Genomic DNA, 21,558 nt, shown 5'->3' with positions numbered 1-21,558 from the left:
TTTAGGGGGGGGGGGATGTGGTTTTGGATAAAATAATCTGAACAGGACCTCGCAATGAACCAATGTTGCTTATGGTTCTCCCACCTCTTTGCAGATTCTGTATTATTTTTTCCCTTTATAGCCAACTGCTATTTTTATAACACTAACTCAGTCTATACCAACCAGGGTCATTAAGTTGCTGCCTAAATCATCTCTGGTTTAGGGTTCCAATCTATGCAGGCCAAATTTATGCAGTTCTTTCTCTGTATGCCTAACCCTACATTGCCAGTGTATTAGTTACCAATAAGGATGTCAACAAGACCGCATGATCCCATTCCCTTTTTATTCTGCTGTTCTTCTGGCATATGAAGTGTTTAGTAATTCTACCATCTCTTCATAAATAAAGCTCAGTAACTGAACATGCATTCTGCTACTTTCTGAGGTGACAAATACACCATAGAGTAGGGATGGGCAGAAAGCAGGATATACTGGTATATCTGGGTAATTTGAAGCAGATTGGCAAGGATTATTGACTCCCAATTGTTTAACAATAACGACACCCCCTTCCCGGCTACAAATTATACTTCTGACACACCAGGGGGCAGGGGTATTTAGGAGCGGATTCTTGTCTGAAAGGACTGTGACCTCAATTCAGCTCTGGTTCCGGAATCAAATTTCTGGGCTCAAAATTATTTAATTCTTATTCAATGTATTTTGCACCTGGCTGTGACTGGTGGATCTTGGGATTCTAGAACAAAAAAAAATCAAGGACATCCTGCTAGTCTGGAGTTCAACCATCTCTAAAGGAGCCGACATATCCTCAAGGGGATATGTCCACTCTTATGCTGGACAGAATATGATATCACCTAAGTACTTGAGCTCCCAACTCATGTTACTACTGCCTGCCCACCAAAAAAAGCCCCCATGCCTTCTAAAAAAAAAGTTCATCAGCCAGCAAGCCACAGAAAATGCTTTTCAACCTATGTATTTTCCTACCTTGCTTTCCACCAATGAGATGAGAATCTGCTCCATGATGCTATTAGTGGCAGGAACAGAAGTTTGGATATGGCCAATTACTACACCAATGGCAACCCGGGAGAGCTCATAGCTGAGATTCGTGTTCCTGCGGACGAGTTCAATCAATTCAGCGCCTATTGTCTTTGGCACAGATACTACTAGGCTCGGTGATTCATGATCTGGATCCTCTAGATCAGCTGGCTTTTTATCTTCCGGGCAAAGGGAGTCAAAATCCTCTGCCTCCTCTGGAGCAACTGGCACAGTCTCCTTGGCTTGTACGGTCTTCTCGTCATTTGCACCTGAAGCCCCTGCTTGCACGGGCACTTGTGGGGCAGCCCTCTTGGTCTGGGCTGATTTGCTTGCACTCCCATGCTTTCTTTGCCCTGGCGGGCTAATATCCAAGCTGTGCGATGCCATCGTGTGGGCACTTCTGCTGGGAACAGGGGGAGGGGTGTTGCTGGGGCTGGGAGTAGCAGTCGGGAGAGCCGACTCTGTCGAGCCAGTGTACAAGGTATCCAGCGAAGTTGTGCTTACAGAGGAGGCACTAGAAACTGACCGAGAGGTGATTTCAACTGCGTCTGAAAGGCAACGATTAAAATGTCTTAGCAACAGCATCAAAGGAAAGGAGGGGAAAAAACAAACTGCAACAGCAGAGTCCATTAAGAAGCACATTGTGCATGCTTCCAAAGTAGTTTAACTAGCCTTCCTGGTTCACTTATCTCAAAGCAAAATTGTATTAACTCTCTCTTGAGTATTCCTGATCACTAACCTCTTTCCAACAAGGGAGAAAAAGCTGCTCTGCAGACATGAATTTTCTTCAAAGATCCCAGTGTTTTTATTAAAAAGCATTAATCTGCGGGTGGAAGAGATTTTCCCCACAGGAATAGATGCACTTTTTTCTCTCTTTCATTTTTAAGCATACAGCTATTACTTTTGAATAATGTTTCTTACATATTTCAAATTACAAGAGGAAAACTGCCCATTGCTGAAGCATCCCCCTTTTCCTTTCTGCAGCTACTTTCAAGCACCAGTTGAGAATGTACTATCTACGGAAGTCAACAACAGAGATCATTGGCTAAAAGGTACTGACCGCCACCCATCTATAAGACTTGTGGCTCATGGGCAAAACTTAGCCTGCCAGGGCTGTCCATTTGGCTCACAAGGCTATTTCAGGTAAGCCATGCCCACCTAACATATGTCTGAAGTCATAGGACGTTAAGTGAGGTCATAGGATGATGACTGATGGGCTTTGCAGGCCCTGCTGGCTGGTTGACAGTCGCCAAGTGCACGGCTTACAAAGTGCTTCACGCAGCATTTCAGAAGTGCCCAACAATCAGTTGGATGTTGGATGCTTGGAAAGCACTGTGAAGAGCACTGTGTTTAGACAGGTGTCAATCACCTGGCATCATTATGTTGTAATATGACTGACCAGTATGTGGTCCCATCCGCCTGACAAAACTGGCCCGTGGGGTGGAGATAAAGATCTGGCCCTCCAGGCCAAAAAGTTCTGCATCTCTGACCTTTAGCTTGTTAACTAACACAATGGGATGTTGGTTCACAAGGTTTATCCTAAAATTGGTCAGAGATCTTCCTCCTGCATGGAATTTCTGGATGCCCTTTGGTTTTCAGTAACAAAAAAAAGTTGCATTATATTACGATTCGCTCTTGCATGGCTGGCGTTTTTAAGAAGTGGAAATAACCAGTTGCAACTTTTACAGATAATAGGAATGGTTTGTACCTAATAAGTAAAATAAATAAATAAATTTATTAGATTTGCGTAATTTATTTTCTTCAGCAATCCTGCTGGTTAAGGCTTTCTAAGTACCATGCTATTTTTGCAGCAGTAAACTCATACCTTCACAAACCCGAATACTCAAGGCAAATCAAGCATATATGTATGAACAGTCCAACTGCTGGAATGTCTTGTTTAAGATTCTGCCTGCATTTCCGTACTAAGTTTTACTCCTTATCTTCCCAAAATAGGCTACTATATATCCCCCAGTCAGTCTTTCATTGCTAAGACAAGGAAGAGTATATATAGTAAATAGTGACATAGATGAACAACTTGAGAACCTTATCTGTAAAAGGAAAGAAGCAGTACTTTCAAATGGCAACAACACTGATTCTAATTCTTGATTAACTGTATAATTTTTATATTACCCACCACTCTTAAAAACCAAAGGGGAACAGATTTATTCTCAATTCCCAAAAAGATTTTTAAAATTGCTAATGAATCACTAACACGCTTTCACTGCCTTGAACTCAGCACACACGCCTAGCAGGATCTGGCTCCAGAATATTTCCTTTCCTTTATTTATTTAAAAGAAACATTGGTAATCTCTGTACCTACTGATCTCTTTTCTATACAGAGTAGGACTCAGATTCAGATAATTTATTACGGTCAAAGACCAGTAGGACTCAAGTAATGCACAAGTTTAAGTACTATACTTTATTATTTTTGGCCTAAGTCATAATGCTTAACCAATGTTTGTTTTCCTTACACCAAGTTTTCAATGCTATCATTTGCCTGGTTGCTTCAACAGAGTATAAATTTTCACCTAAATTCCTTTGCACCTAATAATCCAGCATGATTAAACTTTAAATAATGAAACTCATTGTATGTGCTCAATCTGGTACTAAGTAAATTATTAGTACCTACACGCAATCTAATACTTTGACCGTCATACCTCAAGCCTCCTATAAGCAATATGAGTTGCTTTTGTTGTATTTGCCTCACTATGTCCCTAGTTTAGAAAGGTTCATGGTTCCTTCCAACTTTTTTGGATTTTTAGCTATCTATCTCTGAAGAGGAAACAGATGGAAAAATTATTGGACAAAGTTTCTTCCTAGTGCTCTTGATTCTAGATGTGTTGGAGTTATTGTTATTGAAAATTTCAGCTTGAATCTATACATGCACCTTTTGCTCCTTCTTCACTCCTCCCTTTGCATAAGCAGGGGAAGCAGGCAGAAAGCCGATGGTAACATGCCCAAACTAATGGCTTAGAAGCAAGCCAGATATGGATCTATGGTTTAAAATTCACCTCTAGTTCCCCGACTTGTTTGGAAGGCATTAACCACAGTTGCCCATTTCAGACATAAGGGGAAGCTTTGATTAACTGCAATTTCCTGGTTTGTTTTGCTATGTGCATGAAAGGAAGAGTGAAGCAGGGGCAAAGAGGCTGTGTGTACAGCTATTATAACTATGGTTAGAAGTAGTCAGGACTGACTGAAATCCACAATGAGCAACCCTGGTCTATGACTTAAGCTCAGCTTCCGACATTCAAACATTTCTGATTACAAGGTGACAAGTGGGTCTCACTGGTGACTTAAAGGGGCAACACTTAGCTTAGGAACCTTAACCAGGGATAAAGCAACAAATGCTGATTGGTTCTAACCATGGCTATGTTTTATGTCTGCACTGGGCATTCCTGAAGAAAATAGTTCCCGTTGAATAAGGTTGACCCTTTGGATAATCCATTTTTCTAAAAAGCATAGCACCGGAGAATTATCTGCTTTGTTCTCAACAACACTGGGCATTTCAGATTTAATGAACATACATCAGTGACGGCCAGCAGTTACATAACTGACACACCCTCCTGGTAAAAGCTGAAAGAATATGGTTCCCGAGAGCACCGCTTCTACAATGTTCAGCTCTGAACAAAGAGCAGGATGGATTGTTCCCAGAAAGCTCGTTCTTAATTGAGCCCTTCATCATTGCATTATTAGTGGGCTCCCCCTGGTGATCTATGGAATTATCACATCCTGGTCAGGGGAAAGCTGGGATTCTCAGTACACTTGGTTGCAGTACTCCAAAGAACAACAAGAAGTGCTTATGCACCTTAGCCAAAGCAACTAACTGCACAGAGGCATTGTCTGTCATTCAAATACTGCCAGGTCATTTGGGAAAGACCAACCACTGCCACTTCCAGCTCATCTGAAACTGACTAGAAAGGAAGAAGGAGGGATGGTGGTTCCCATGAAGCTGTTTATCATCAATCTCTTAAGTTTTCCCTCCAGGTTACTATCAGAACCAAAATTCTTAAGGTGGGAGCCCTAGGCACATGTATCTCTCTAACTGATGAAAGATTCCAGCAGTTTCTGGAATACCTAAATCTAGCCACAAAGAACACAAAGATACACCAATCCATTCCTGAGCTTTCTAAAATACGCATGTTTATATTGTGTGCTTACTCATGAAAATCTTCCCATGATAACAACTTTAAGTCATAGGACTGGTGGTTTTGTAAAAAAAAAAAAAAAAAAAAATCATATGGGAACAGCCTGAAGTTCTCAACTAGCTGAAATCATGCTAGAACAGAGCTTTCCAAATTGTGTGCCGTGACACGTTAGTGTGTCGGCTACAGTGTGTAGGTGTGTCACGCAAAAGCTCCCCACGTTGCTTCCAGGGCTGGAAAGGGGTTAGTTTAACCTCCGGTTTGCTAGTAAAACTGAATTGCTGTGTCGCAAAATGATGCATGTCTAAAAAGTGTGTCACCAACATGAGAAGTTTGGAAAGCTTTCTGCTAGAAGGTTTTAGAACAATTGGAAAAAATTGTTCTAGGACTGCAAGCCTTCTTCAAAGTTCCATGGCAAAAAAATACAAAAGCAAAACATTTGGAATAAACTCTTATCTATAATATACTCCTTTCCATCTTGTGGAACACACACAGCCAGAAGTAGCTCAGCAGTACGTTACCCACCCCACACCAGATGATTATAAGGCAGGTGGACGTGGCTTGGCCAAAACGACCTGACAGTTCAAACAGGGAGGCCTGGTGGGCCTAACCAGGCCTGTAACTCAGAGGATCTCCACCGTGATGTAGACAATACTGAGCTTGACGGATCAACAGCCTGACATACTATAAGCAAGTTTTCCACATTCCTAATCATTGACAACCAAATAAGTTAGCTGAGCAATGCATCTGATCCTCAGTGTCATACAGCCGCAAAAAGCTTTTCTCTTACTTTTAACAGAGGCAGCCATCTGTGTGTTTTTGTATTTCTCTGGCGGTGGCGGAGTAACGGGAGCCGCACGGCGTGGCTGTGGTGGGATCTAGAAGAAAAGGTTTTAGAACAATCAAAGGAAGTAGCGAAGACAGGCACATAAAAAATTAATCATTTTTTTTTCTCTGTGTGCACAAATTTGTCCCAATATTGCTCTTTTCATTCCTTAAAGATGCCGCTGGAGGATAACAATGTTAATAATAATCAGTTTCCTCCAAGAGCAAAGCGGAAGCGTCTGAACGTGTCGCTTTCTTCCCTCCCATGGACAAGACAAGCAGCATGTTTAATTGCTACGTTCAGCAGTGCACTGTGTGCTTGTGTTACACAGACCTGTCAAACACGTACACTTTGCCTTCCTCTCAGCCCCTCCACAGAGGCAGCAAACCATGTGCATATTAGATGCATTCGGAGCGATCCATGCAACAAATTATGCTCGCAAAGGGATAAAGACAAAGACTAGAAGCATGTAGGTTTTCTTCGCATTAATGCATTCAGAGCATTTTTTACTGAGACCGGAAAAAAGTCTCAGGCTAGACAAGGCCATTTACAATGCCATTCATTCCCTGCAGAGGCTCCTGACAAGGAAAGCTTTGACTCGTGCACGGTGCTTAGAGCTCCCTACAGCTAGCACACTTCCAAAGTCACACAATTCTTCTGTGAGCAGATAAGGCTGGAATATTAATTGCATAGCTTGATCAGCAGTGGGGGGAGATGAGTGGGGCAGAGGCTAGATTAGATAGTCTGTCTGTGACATCTGGATTAGACAGAAGTAGCTCTAGGTTTTAAGGCTCAATTTCCTTCTTTTGGGATACAGAAGAAGCACTTCCCAGCCGTGTTAGAAACTCCTATTGTTCTAGGCGCATTTTGCAACAGGGAATTTCATTAGCACAATCAGTTTAGGCGCCGTACTGCGCCTAAAATTTCAGATTAAAACTGCAGAGTGGAAGGAAAGGAGGACCTTTTTCTGCCTCCCCACTTTCAGCTACTTTCTGAAGACTGGAGAAGAGACCCTCTTAAGAATATTAGGGGGGTGGGCAGGGGAAGGACTAGACCATGTGAAAAATGAACGTATTATTTTAGCTGCAGTTCATTCTTTTTCAGCTTTGTATTCTTGTTATAAAAAAGCACACCTAGACATTCAGTTGTTGTGCCCATAACCTAGGCTTAAGGTGCCATTTAGCTCCTAGTTTTCATATCTCAGTTTTTAACACTGCTTCCCATTAGTGTTTGTTATAACAAAAGCAGTTAGCCAGCTAGAGAACAGTTTCCCATCCAATGGCACACGTCATCCTGGGCTCCTTAGCCCACTTCCCCAAACTTAAGGCTCTGAGGGGTTACATCGCCACAGGGGTCCTGCACCTGATTTCCTCTATTTGGCCTCATTCTGCTCCTGGAGTTCTTGCCACTCAGGTGGCAGCTGGAAGCAACTCTCTTGACACCAATGCTTATTTGGAGGAGTCCGGACGGTGGAGACCAAAAATCTCACCCTTTGGACCAGCACTTGTGTTATGTACTGAGTTGAATAGGATCCAAACTGCAGCAGTCTGATTGGTCCTAGAACAATAGGATCCAAAATGCAGCAGTCTGATTAGTCCTAGAACAATAGGATTCAGAATACAGCAGTCTGATTGGTCCTAGAACAATGCAGCAGTATGATTGGTTGGCAGGAACCACCCAATCCTGCTCCAGATAGAAGTGAATCCACAACCTGATTGGCTTACAGTAGAATTCCAGAATTAGCCAATCATGTGCAGCCCATTGTGTAAATAATGTATATAAAGCAGATACTGTGAGGGGACCTTCATTCATTCCTCCTCACCACTATGAGCTGAATAAAGAGCATGAAATCACTTTGTGACTCTGAGTAAATTTCAACTTGTCTCTTGCACTCTTCTTCCTCATCTATGTTTTTCCCTCTCTTCTCTCCCCCTCCCAGAAAAAAAGGACAGTCCTTTCCTTATACTTATTCAAATATACTGATTATTATTTCAAATAAGCAGAGTACAGTCTAAAACAGGTAATGTATCATTAAAACAAGAACACAACCTAAACCCTGTAAAATGGCAGTATAAAAGTATATAAAGGGGGGGGGGCAGAAATTCAGAGGATTCAAATATCCTGGAGCCAGAGGCTCTGTCCTTCCTTCTCTCTGTGTGTGTTTTATTGGTTAGCTCCCCAAGAAAGAGTCTTCCATCTTGGAAGAGTCTTCCATAGCTCTTCCATCTTTCACCCCATCTCCCAATCCATCTGTTGCTCCTTTGGCAACTCAGTAGCATCTAGTCCTCCACACTCTCCAACTCTGTGACAGTATTTCAATAAAAAAAGCCATCTTACTTATGAGTGCTCTTTATGGGACCTGTAATATACCACAGAAACAAGATCTCACCATACGCATCAGGAATGGGGAACCTCAGGCCTTTCTGATGTCCTTGGACTCCCTACCATCAACCAGCCCCAGCTAGCATGGCCAAGGATGATGGCAGCTGGGCTGCAGCCCAACAGCACAGAGGGCTGCAGGTTCCTCATTCTTGATACACCTTAAACAGAGAGTGATCTCTTAGAAAAGGACACAGCATTTACAAAAGGAATGCCCAGTGTCTTCTATTAGTAGCAACCTTTCCAGTTTATGGAGGTTGTAATCTAAAACCTTTGGAGGGCATCGGTTTGGTGAATGCCGATTTATTGGATGCACCACTCAGAGATAAACTATGCATTATGTTAAGATATGTAGCTGTGCTTGTATGTGTAAGTGGTTCTTTCTTTCCCACACGTTGCCAGTGCAGGGGCCCCAGTTTGGATCATAAACATAGCTTGGAAGATAGGGAGGTCTTTAACACTCCTCGCAAGTATGGCTCCAATCCACTGCACAATGAGTTAGGCATGCTTCCTTTGATTTGCAAGTGTTGGTCTTGGTTTTCATGGTTTTCATGTTTTTAAAAAGTGCAAACATAGAGATTGTTGGTGGGCCTTTCTAGTTGTCCCATCATTAGGTGCATCTTGCTGTGTGGTGATGTATAGTAGATTGTGTGATTCTCTGCTCTTGGAGACACCAGTGGCTTCAACACTTCTGGGCTTGGGGCATCTACTTAAGACACATCTGTTTACTCAGGCCTTTGGTGGAAGCTGAGGTTGTTTTTGCTCAAGGTCCTATTGCTTTGCTGAATTGCATGTTATATCTAAAACACATACTGTTTTATAAATTATTATTTTAGTCTATTGTTGAATTTATTATTTTATGCTTTGCTGCTTTATAAATAAACTAAAAAGGAATCAAACCTGGCTCCTCTAGAAGCTACACTGGATGTTTGGGACTAAAAGTCGTATCATCTCTGGCCACTGGCCATGCTGGCTGGAAACTGAGGGGGTTATAATCTATCAACACCCAAAGGGTATCAGGTTGGGGGCGGCTGCTGCTTTAAAGGATGTTCAAAAGATGTTCATTTGAAGAAAAATGTTCAGAACTTTTCATGTGCTTAGGCCAGCTTATTTGTGGAACTCCATGCATCCCAAACAGCCAGTCGTTTGCATATTCTAGTGTAAGCAGCGTATTTTGCAGAATAGTGATTTGCAAGTGGCAGCTTCATGTCAACGGTATACTAGGAATTATATATAAACATTATTGGTTAAACAGCAGTGGGCAGGAGAGAAATGGAAACTAAAATGAAATGCAGTTTTTGAACAGAACAAGCATAGCCTATGGTTATGTTTTGCAGAACATTTTACACTTAAGTATTAAAAAGTTAAAATTAGGGTATATGGAGTTAGAAACTACAACCATAAAATATGTTAACTTACGCCATACTTTGTTTCTGGCCTTTTATCATTCTGACAATCGTAATCCAGAATAAAAAATAAATAAATAGATAAAATGAAATGATTTTTTTAAAAAATGGAAGATACTATTTAAACAGCTCCATCCCATTCACTACATTACCATAGTGAGGCCTATGTGTTTCCCTTCCACAGTCATTCTTTACTCTAAGCCCAGAATTAACAGTTACAGTTCATAAACACAATACTTAAAACCATGATGAAGTGCAAGCTCAGTCCTTTATTTATTTTTTAAGTTTAAAGAAAAAAGTGTTACTCATTTGAAAAATGGCAATGCTTACACATGATTCTAACGAAAGACAACAACTCATTTGTTCATTTAGAAATTATGGGTATTTCATCTCAATAAATATCAGACAGCTGGGAGTTAAGGACATAAAGGATGTCTTTCAAAATACTGGCAAAATGCCTCTTCCTTTCCCCTAAAGCAGGGATGTCCAACAGGTCGATCGTGATCTACTGTTAGATCCCTGGGAGGTTTTGGTAGATTGCGGTCGATGGCTGGGTCCCTTTCCTTAGCATTGGTAAAACAGAATCCGTCTCCGCCCCCTCACCCCACCCTCCATCGTTGCACGATCTGCAGAATGGAAGACGGAGTTTATTCAGTGAGGCTGTTTGCTTCGCCAGTGATCCGTTGGTGAGTGGCGCTTTTCCCTTTTGTCCCCTTGAATTCTCAAAAATCGGGGCTTTCCTCCTCCCTAAAAAAGACCAACAACTTTGACCTGAACCCCCAAAAAGGGGGTAGATCACTGCCAGATTTTAATTCTGTGAGTAGCTCGCAGTCTTTTGGGAGTTGGCCACCCCTGCCCTAAAAGATTATGTATATGCACATGCACCAAGTCAACTTAAATCTTCAAACCTTGGCATTCTCTAAACTTTAAAGGCTCTGAGAACTGCTTGGTATGACGAGGAAGCAGCAGAATTTGTTTTTATATTATTTATTTAAGTTCTTAGCAGCGCTCCAATAAAGGATTCTAGGGCAGTGTGCAAAACTGCAAATAAAAGTGCTTCACGCCACTTGGAAACCAACAAATAAATATAACTAAATAAGCCAGATATTTTAAACGTTCCATTGCAGTCAGCTAAGAAAAGGATCTTGGTTTTTCAATGGTTTCCATCAAACTTCTCAAATTGACCCCTATTTGTTCTTTTCTTTTTTACAAAACGATGAAAATTTGTACTTTAGTCCTGGGTGGTGTTCAGGAAATCTTTTTAAAACCCCCAAAACAGGATGCAACACAGATAAGACAAATATAGTTTGTTGTTTTGCATAAACAGGAGTTATTTTTAAAACTTCCGTCTGAGACTTCATAAGATTATAAAGGAACACCTTCATTATTGTTATGAAGGCTGGAAGCTCAGCCGCAGGTGTAGCTGTAAGTATGCTTTGCACAGGCAAATAAATTTATATTTCTCAAATACATTCCTGCTGGTTCGTGTGCCTGCGGGCAAGAAAGCTCAACAGCTCCTGCTAATCCTCCCCTGTCAATACTCACAAGAATGTTTTTCTCCCAACAGCCAGATTTCTTCCAGCCTCAGAGCCCATGATGGTGGGCAGAACAGTTTTTTAAAATGACCGGGAGAGGGACACTGTCAATACCACTCAGTGGTTGACGAATTCTCCCATGTAAATGCCCCGTCCCTATTTAGCACTACCAGGCAACACAAGCTTGGAAATGGCATATTTCCATAATGAAGCACAATTCTGCTCTCAATGTTGAAGCTGCCTGAGTTTCCTCTGCATCTACCCTTGCTTTGTAGAATGACAAGAATAGCCCAGTTTTGAACATGTTTGCTGCTTGCTGCTTTTCTGGATGTCGACCAGAAGTGAGAGCCTGTGAAATTTCAAAGAATCAGGTCAATTTCACGCTGCTGATGCTTTGATGCTTTCTAAGAGAAGCACCAACAATAACAAGGGAATACTGAAAAGAAATGGTGGGGGGAGGGGTTGTTTGATGGCGAATCTACTTCCATCTTCCTTCTCTCCTTGCAAGCTGGTTTCACGTGTAAGACCATATCACAAGCCACACCCTTAAATAAGTTCTGATCACTTCAGGTTTAGCATGCCCTTGCTAGCTAGAGATTCTTGTGCAAAAAGGAGCACATGTCCCGATATCCAGAAAATCCCTAGTATGGGGGGCTGAGAGCAAGCTGTCTAACAGAACATGCTTCCCCCAAGTCCAAGGTTTCTGGGGTTTTGTTTTTTTTAAGCATCTTTAAAAGTATCTGGGGAGGGGCATTGGCTCTGCAAGATGTGTGCCCTACGACAGGTGTCCTCCAAACCCCATTGCCCCATCCTCAATATCATTTTGGCAGCAATTCCCTGTTTACCTTTGCTAACAACTCTACTTGGGAAACAACGGTGATGATAGCGCCAAAGAGAAGTCAATCTTAACAATCAGGATAGCTGACAGGTTGGTCTTCTTCAATTTGGATGTTCAAAAAGTATCTTCTCTCCAGTGATTCTAAATTCATCATCTGTTTATCACAGTGCAAAGCGCATTCCATCAGGAGCACACTCAAAAGAGATTGTGTAGGATTTATAGCCAAATTGGGTTTGGGAAGCTTCCTTCCTATTAGTCAAGGCACTTCATGTTTTGCTAGAGCTTCACTGGCACTGAGGGTCATGATGGAGAATACAGATGGGGAGTGGATTTCCATCATTCATTTTTCTGTCTATAGAGAAGCATTCTCTGGCCTCTTCCAAAGGAGATCTAATGAGTTTATTTGCCTTGAGTGTAGATATAAATAGATCAAGAAACAAGTTGTTATGGCAAATGACATGCTCCATTCCATTCAGATGACCTTTTTTATAGTTCCCGTCAATATTAATGTCCTAACAACCACTAAGACAAATAACGTCATTTCTGAAGGAAGAGTCTCCCTGTTCCTTTGGGAGGGAAAGGAACCCATACTTTACTGGGCCAGTAATTCCAGCAAACTGTACTATCACCTTCAGAACTCATCCTACCAATTGAAAGACATACACGGGCATCAGAGAAGTCTCAGAATATGTTTAAATGTCTACAAATTTAGTTTTGCTTCCTTTGTCCCTCCCATTGTTTTTTTCCTAGTGTGCCATGGACCAGCCTAGTACAACCGTATTTTTCACTCTATAAGACGCACCAGACCACAAGACGCACCTAGTTTTTGGAGGAGGAAAACAAGAAAAAAAATATTCTGAATCTCAGAAGCCAGAACAGCAAGAGGGATTGCTGCGCAGTGAAAGCAGCAATCCCTCTTGCTGTTCTGGCTTCTGGGATAGCTGCGCAGCCTGCATTCGCTCCATAAGACGCACACACATTTCCCCTTACTTTTTAGGAGGGAAAAAGTGAGTCTTATAGAGCAAAAAATACGGTAATTTTTGTAAGCTGCTCCAACAGTCTTTTTAGAGAAACAGGATATAAATGCCTTAAATAAACAAATCTCTGCTTACAAATCATATTTCCTGTGCTTCCTTCCTTAGTTTATCATCAGCACAGAAAATTTAGGGCATATTGCACAATGCAGTAAACTGGGGAACAAGCAGTCACTGTAGTTAAAAGAACTAATCTGTCGAAGAACGGGCAAGACAACAAGAAACACTGTCCCAAATACATTTCCCCAACTTATCTGAGAAATCAGCATCTCTTTAAAAGCGAGTTACGAGACTGCTGAATGCCCTAATCTGCTCTCACAAATCTCTCTCCTATTGGCCTCTTCCTGGGAATTCCCAAAAGTTTTACAAATGAAACCATCATACACAGTAGCCAGGTCTATCACAGGTTCAGCTACTCTATAGCGCTTGTCAACTGTAGTGAACACAACTTAAGAACTGATCTCAAGCTGCCGTTCAGTTAATATCACCTGCAGTCACCTCCTTCATTCTCAAAATAGAACACTGACAAGAAACAGCAGGTGGCATGTAACATATTTTCACCTATGCTCAATAAAATAACGAATGGAGGTTGAACTAAATAGCTGGCAGGTCCAATAAAAAACCCCAGCTCTTTACTTAGTCTCTAGGATCAACACTCACAGCCAGCTATAAATGGTTAAGTGTAAGAGGTGGAAATTCTCTCTTTCCCACCCAAGAAAAAAATTCGACACGATTAGCACATGGAGTAGATATCTTGTAAGATAAAGGATTAAATATGCCACAGATCTCACCTGGTAAACACCAACTTCCTCCTCTTGTGGATCTGTGTTAGGCAAGCTATGGTGTCGCTCATATCCAGTCCTGCAGACGCCATTGGGTTGCCTGGCTAGGTCCAGGTGATGATCACTGGAAGATGGAGTCATTCCTTGAGTGGACGGCGAGTGACTTTTGCGGGAAACAGTTTCTTTCCGATGATGTATCAGCTTCCTGGCAATATAAAACAACAGCCATATTGAGGAAGCAGAGCTCACAGGACTGGTCCAGAGTTCCAAAGCTGAAGTCATATTACTGAACTGTGAACACAGACTGACCTTGAAGATCTTACTTCAACGGCAGAATGAATCCAATTCCACTGAGCTATGGGCACGATTCATCTAATGAGTGCCTTTGCAAGGTCTTCCACTTTCACAACAGGGCTCCCCCACTTCCCTGTGCCCTTAGAAACTGGCTCTGAGAGGGGCTTGGGAGAACTCCCAGAGCAACATGCAAGTGGGGAGGGGATCATTCCATCTGACAAGCTGAAAAGCTTCCACTGTGCAATGCTGAATTCCTCCCAATGAATGTTCCCATCTCCTACTCATGGTGTGCAAGGTTTACTATTTCTTGCCCTTTTGTTCATGATTCATTACATATTTGACAACAAAAAGATGTGTGCGAGGAAAGAATGTATCTCTCATGAAACTGAAGTGCCAATGTTGGAAAGAAAACCTGTTTTGATTTGCAGGCACCAGACATTTTTAGCCTAGAAAACCAAGGAGTTCAGTTTAGAGGAAGAAACTCTGCAAAGCTCTTTACTTCCCCTCCAATGAAACTCGATTGCAAACAGCGTGAATGCAGCATTTTAAGCTTTGGTTACCACCTTGGAAAGAAAGCTTCATTGATTTCAAGATTACACAACTCTTTGGTATCTTGGCACCTGCACATAATTTGTGATGAAACTACTGTGGCTTTATCTTCTTCCTTAAATTTTAATACTTTGATCTGGAATACATACCAATTCTATGGGCACTTCTGAAAAATCAGGTGCTCTAGATTCATAGAGGTGCTTTGGTTGCCAAAAGGATCATCTTATTACAACTGGAAATCCTCATGTTTCCCCCAGGAGGGTGTCTGGATTAGCATCGCTTAATCACTGGCCAGCATGCTGACATCTTCCCATTTATATGGCATGGTTTTCTTTGTGACTCTCATATTATCTGGGTTCCTCTGCTGCTGCACATCCCTCCTATATCCCATTCTCCCTACCCTTCCCACTTCTTCTTGCATATTCAAGCCTTTTGTCTTCCTTATTGCTTATTACATTGGGTTGCTTATTCTAGTAGCCTACTGCTTTTCTTCTGTTTTTTCCCCTTTTCCTTTATTGGGTGGGCAGGGCTGGGAAAGGGAATGGGTAGTAGTTGTAGCCACCATTATTAGTGCCAGATAACACTCCACCAATTGAAAAACAATTAAAAATATATTACAAAAGAAAGATTGTGTCTGCACATGTCAAGCCCAGATACACAGCAGCCTTTTCTAGGTGGGACTATCATGAGAAAATCTGTAGTAAATGGATAGTTTCTCAGGGCTGATCTAGAATTGCTAGCAAAGTCCTGAGGTTCACGTGTGCACTTTCTACTTTTGCCCGGGACCCTCTCCAGAAAACCCATGTTTCTTTGTCCACTATTGGGTTGTGCTTAGTCCGATTTTTCTGAATGTGTCTGCCTTGCTCCGCCCTCTGCGCTTCTCGGGGTTCAAAGTGACTGCGAGGAGTTGCTAGCTAAGGAAGCTCTAGGCTTCCAGGACTCGTTGCTCCCTCCTCCCTCTCCATTCTCTGGAGGCACCAGGTTCTTTTTAATGTTTGATGTTTTATCATATCCTGTATATGCTGGAAGCTGCCCTGAGTGGCTGGGGCAAGCCAGTCAGATGGGCGGAGTACAAATAATAACATTGTTGTTAGTATTATTTTATTTTTTAGAGAGCAGGTTTTGTGATTATGCAGAGATGTGAAGCAATCAGGCGTTAGCTCCAACAATTCCTGATGAGACTGGAGTACAAAAAAGTGATACAGCATGCACCGCTCCATGTGTCTTCTAAACACCTGGCTTGGCCCTGAATGCTAACCGCATGCCTTACAGTCATTTGCCTTCAGATGTGCCTTCCCTAACATTATTTCCATACTGTCTTGAATAGTCCTGCTTGCTGTACTTACTGGAGGACATCCCTCTGCTCCAAGTTGTATTTCCCCCCATTCTTCATTGCGGCATTATGAATGGCCTCAATAGCTCTGTCAATAGACTGCAGAACCACATCTTGTTCCAGCACCTAAGGAATGTAACAGGCATTGTGTTAAACACCTTCACTTTCATCTCCCCATCAACACTTATAATGACAACGTGAAACTGACAAGCGTAGCCATCTTAATTCTGTTTTATGGACAGACTTTGAAACTCTCTCATTGTTTTGGTACTCAACCACAATGTACATTTGTAACAGAAATCAATTCCCTCATTTTGTTTCTTAGGGGTATTTGATAAAAGTTTCTTTAAAAATAAACAAAAAATAAACCCCAAGGGGTGTGTGTGTGTGTGTATGCGTGTGTTTTAAAAAAGTAATATACAAAATGGATTCTGTCTGTGCAAGATTTATTGGCAGAGTAGAAAAACATTTGTTTGGAGGCAGCAGAGGATACATCACAACTCCACTCACCCATCTTGGGCCCTGGAGCCCCAGCAATTCATTACATGAAGATCAATGGCAAGACTTCAGAGGCGCAAAGCAGCTCTTCAGATCAATTTCACATTCAAATTGCCACAGTGACTCTTCCACCCTCCACTGCAAGTTGTGACAATTTGAAGTGTGTTTCCTTCCACTATCTTTGCTTGCGTTTAGAATAGAAGGAAGGGGCTAGATTCCCACATACCCCAACACCCATCTTGAAAAAATATAGGCGCAAGCATTGACTTGAAATACGTCAGGCAACCAGACACCTGAGAACAGCTATCCCATGATTCATACCACTTGAGGCTCCTCCTGACCTGACAGCCTTTTTTACTGCACGTTCATGATGATTTGTGCTCATGCTGTTATCAGGGTAGTCATACATATCCCACTTTAAATATTGCTTGCACCGGCAAAAGTTGTAGGGTGGTCCTATTGCTTCATTTCCAGTCAGCGCATATCCTGTTACTTCTGAAATCCTGTACCATTTATACCACAACTATTCAGGTTTATTTTCATCCTACTTATGTTGCACTATAGCCCCTTTAGACAGAAACCTTGTAGTAAGGTTATCCCTATGGCTATTGTTCTCCAAGCAAATGGGCATGCCCTTCATCAACCAGCTTTGTTTTTGTCAAATCTTTTTAAGGCAAATCATGAATCTCACATTCACCAAAATGTTATCTACCCCAGACATTTAATATGCTTATGAAAACAAATGAATGTTGATGACTGTTGGCTACAGTCTTCCATTCGCTTCACTGCAGGCACAAGTCATCATTGACACTCACATATTGGCTCTGCATGATCTGACATACTGAGTGAGACCTTTCTTGGATTAGTTATGTATGCTGCTGTTAGAAGTGGCAAGGTCCTGTTGGAAAGTTGAAGGAGTTGTAACGAAATGAAAGTTATAAAATTGGAAGGTGGAAAATGGAGAAAGCATTATGTGAAGGTGAAGTCAAGGAGAAGGAATTCTTGCTGGGCAAGAACATGGCTATTCTTTTAACTTCCTCTGACTAATCAGTAAGTGTTTACGTAGTACAAAAAGGCCCTGATCTGAAGGGAAGAGCAACCAGGAGCTCAATAGATCCATAGTCTTCAATGTTTGCTAACTCAGGACCCACCTTTAACCCAAACATGCAATTAAGAACCCATTCCTATTTTTATTTTACATATATCTGTACGGTGCTGGATACTGCTGTTGCAACCCAACTTAGATCAGGCTGTGGCCTGGTAGTGGGTTCTGACCCACTAAAGGCCAGCATGTTATGAAGTTGGGAAGCCCAATCCCAACCTCCACTGCAAGTCTGCAGCTTTAGGGGCATTCTGTGAAAGTAGGGAGGGGGAGAGCTGTGCAGTCCACTCCTTGCTAAAACCTGCTACAAAGTCCACCATTACATTTGCCATCACTCACTTATTCCAGTATTTGATAGACATGGATCTAGCTCTAGAGATAGTGGCTGGTTGGCTCCAAGGCTTCTGCCCAGCACTCTTTCCCCACTCTTCCCATGCTAGTGCAGCAGAGTTCTAGCTACAGCTACCCAGATATAATAATAATAATAATAATAATAATAATAATAATAATAATAATAATTCCCCAGCCACTCTGGGCAGCTTCCAACAAAATATTAAAATACAATAGTCTGTCAAACATTAAAAGCTTCCCTAATCAGGGCTGCCTTCAGATGTCTTCTAAAAGTCTGGTAGTTGTTGTTCTCTTTGACATCTGGTGGGAGGGCATTCCACAGGGCAGGTGCCACTATCGAGAAAGCTCTCTGCCTGGTTCCCTGTAACATGGCTTCTCACAGTGAGAGAACCACCAAAAGGCCCTCAGCGCTGGACCTCAGTGGTCCGGGTAGAACGATGAGGGTGGAGACGCTCCTTCAGGTATACTGGACTGAGGTTGTTTAGGGCTTTAAAGGTCAGCACCAACACTTTGAATTGTGCTCGGAAAGTACTGGGAGCCATGTAGATCTTTCAAGACTGGTGTTATGTGGTCTCAGCAGCCGCTCCCATTCACCAGTCTAGCTGCCACATTCTGGATTAGTTGTAGTTTCCGGGTCACCTTCAAAGGTAGCCCCACATAGAGCGCATTGCAGTAGACCAAGCGAGAGATAACCAAAGCATGCACCACTCTGGCGAGACAGTCCACGGGCAGATAGGGTCTCAGCCTGCGTACCAGGTGGAGCAGGTAAACAGCTGCCCTGGACACAGAACTGACCTGTGCATCTATGGACAGCTGCGAGTCCAAAATGACTCCCAGGCTGCGCACCTGGTCCTTCAGGGCAGTTACCCCATTCAGGACCAGGGAGTCCTCCACACCTGCCCGTCTCCTGTCCACCCAAAACAGAACTTCTGTCTTGTCAGGATTCAACTTCAATCTGTTAGATACAGATGTGGCAGCAACTCCCCAAGTCAGAGCAATATTTAGAAAATTCCTTTTACCAGTACTGTAAGCCTAATGTTTCATTTTATGAAGCAGAGCACAGGATCAGCTTTGTGGCCCTACCACGTTTAAGGGAAGAGTACTTGACTGACATTTGATGTATTAGCCTTTACGTATTAGCCATTAGTGGGCAAAACCCAATTTGCTTAGATGGGTTAATGCCATATAAATGCCAACCATCTTCTCTGCTCAGTTAAGGAGTGTTTAGAAACTTTATTTGCCTTAGGCAGGATTCTTGTACAGCAGAAGGTACCAGCTCCCCAGGGGGTTAAGATCTTTGTTGCCCATACAAAGGAATATGAATGCCATAAAGCACTGTACATTATGAAGGCATTACATTACTATGCCAAATCTGTACTTAAAGAATACTATGAATACTATGGAAATAGACTTTCAAAGATGACAAACGGAAGTGACCTCGCAGTCCTCCAAAATTTAGATACTACGCTGCCATCAGCTGAGCTTTTAGGTCAAGATGAAACTTCCGGGGTTTTTTCCCAAAATAATTATCTTACAAGAGAAAAGACAGGGAGAAGAAATGGAGGAGAAGAATATGAATTTCATTAACACTCTGCGGACTCATTAAAAATATCAAAAATGGGTCTAAGCTACCTTGGTGTTTTTAATACAAATCTGTGAGAAAGCCCTCTGTAAACCTTTCCTATGGAGAGTGAGAGCACGGGATACTGTGTGATTAATAGTCTAAGCAGAAGATAACTGAATCTCATTTGCAGGGTACGTTCTGTAGGGAAAGCTATTATTTAAATTCAGAGTAGGAAAGATCCAAATGGTCACATGGTCTAATCTCCTACCCAAGTTGTAAGATCTGCCACACCCTCTCCCAAATAATTCCTGCAATCAAGACCACTAAAGTCATGGTGATGGCTGCAGAGGACACAGCCCCAACGAGACTAGGGAAAAACTTGAGGAGAAAAACAGCTTGTCTTCTATGACAATGCAGCTCAGCAAATGAGAATTGCTTCTCATGTTTGGAAGAAGTTATTTTGGGAATCTTCCCTGATCTTTTTACCAACAGGCCAAAGATGTTGCCCTAGTAATAACAAAATCGCTATTAAAATAGTTTACTATTTACTATCATTTTATGGAAGGTCTCTTCCTTCCTTTTTTAGGGTGCATGCCCAGCAGTTACAACAGATCAACACATTTCCAAAATTTAAAATAGCTATTAGAATGACATTTAAATAAGAGCACCACATAAACCAGTTCTTAAATCAATTTAACACCTTCACCTAGAGACAAATGGAAGAGTCTATTTCCAGTTTGTGTCATTGCATATGCTAATACCAGGTCCATTCTATCATGCTACAATTTTTTTTTAGTTTTTTAAAAAAATGTGCAAAAATTACTAACAACGTTAATTACTAACAATTCTACAAAGTGATAAAATATGAGGGCAACTTTGCCATCAGGCCAGGAGATGTAGATGAAGTCAGTTTACAGCTGAGGTAATTCCTTGAGAACCCTTCACCACAAACAATGCTTCTTGTACAACTCTTTTGGGTAGCTCACCCCCCCACCCCCACCCCCCAAACAGCAGTATCAAACTGTGCAGACTTCTCCAAAGAAGAGGTTGTTGTTTATTCCTGTGACATCATCTTACTAGTGTCAACTAAAACTGAACAATTAAGACATTTAGAGCATCTTTGTCAGCTATCATCTCATCTGGGCTACCCCTCCTTTCTTCCCTCCTGTGAGTCAGGCGCTACATCATTTCTATGAATTCACAGCAAAAGCTTCTGAACATAAGCTATGCGCCTTTATTGACTTTAACAATGCAATGCACACACACAGCTCTTCAGTTATCATGTTAACGTTGCATGTCTTTTTTTAAAAAAGCACCCCCTCTTCTTTTAAAGTTCATGTAACTTCTGTCACACACAAAAGTACTTATACTACGCCATAAGCGGCACCAAGTTAGCCCTCAAAACCACCAGCACCTAAAGAAATGGTTTCTAAAAATGTTATCATTTTAAAGCATAACTTGGGAGGGACATGTTCTAAAGTCTTGGGGCTGCTGCACAAACGTCATAATCCACCCCACAGCAGTTATTGCTTCTTTTACATTGGAGGTTCTTGACAAAGCGACCCAGGTGGGTGGTATATGTTGTTAACAGGTTGTGAAGGGGCTGAGAAAACCAACAGAACCACAATACTGGCTGAATACATCCTCACAGTCACACTTCTACAAGGAGGCAGCATGCAGCATTTTGAACTAAATTAAAGCTGCAAGTCATATTCAAAGCAGTCCCTGGTAGAATGGCATAATTTTAAAATGATCCTCAAGCCTACAAATGCATGATAGAAGATGCCAAAATTCCCGATTTTGGAGCAGGAGCACAGCTGATCTGCTGTTAAAAGCAGCTCCTAGCCCTAGGCACCACCTGTTCTTCCGAGTAGAAAAACTGCATCGGGGACTGAC

At 42.0% G+C, this 21,558-nt stretch overlaps 1 protein-coding gene across 2 annotated transcripts in view; it reads right to left on the bottom strand.

Moving 5' to 3' along the window:
* Positions 1 to 21,558, bottom strand: part of NCKIPSD (NCK interacting protein with SH3 domain) — a 93,475-nt gene that overhangs the window by 38,165 nt on the left and 33,752 nt on the right. Inside the window, exons 2-6 of one of the 2 annotated variants that reach the window (XM_083489307.1) lie at positions 16,161 to 16,273; positions 13,981 to 14,176; positions 9,796 to 9,825; positions 5,962 to 6,049; positions 976 to 1,574 (exon numbers count right to left, since the gene is read on the bottom strand). In XM_083489307.1, coding sequence (XP_083345433.1) covers positions 976 to 1,574; positions 5,962 to 6,049; positions 9,796 to 9,825; positions 13,981 to 14,176; positions 16,161 to 16,273 — 1,026 coding nt within the window. The remainder of the gene's footprint in view (positions 1 to 975; positions 1,575 to 5,961; positions 6,050 to 9,795; positions 9,826 to 13,980; positions 14,177 to 16,160; positions 16,274 to 21,558) is intronic. The other variant, XM_083489308.1, reaches the window with a different exon arrangement.

Source organism: Podarcis liolepis, assembly GCF_965112155.1.
Source record: "Podarcis liolepis genome assembly, chromosome: 2".
Taxonomy (NCBI): domain Eukaryota; kingdom Metazoa; phylum Chordata; class Lepidosauria; order Squamata; family Lacertidae; genus Podarcis; species Podarcis liolepis.
Note: the sequence above shows the minus strand (reverse complement) of the source record. Positions and strands in the feature narration are given on the sequence as shown.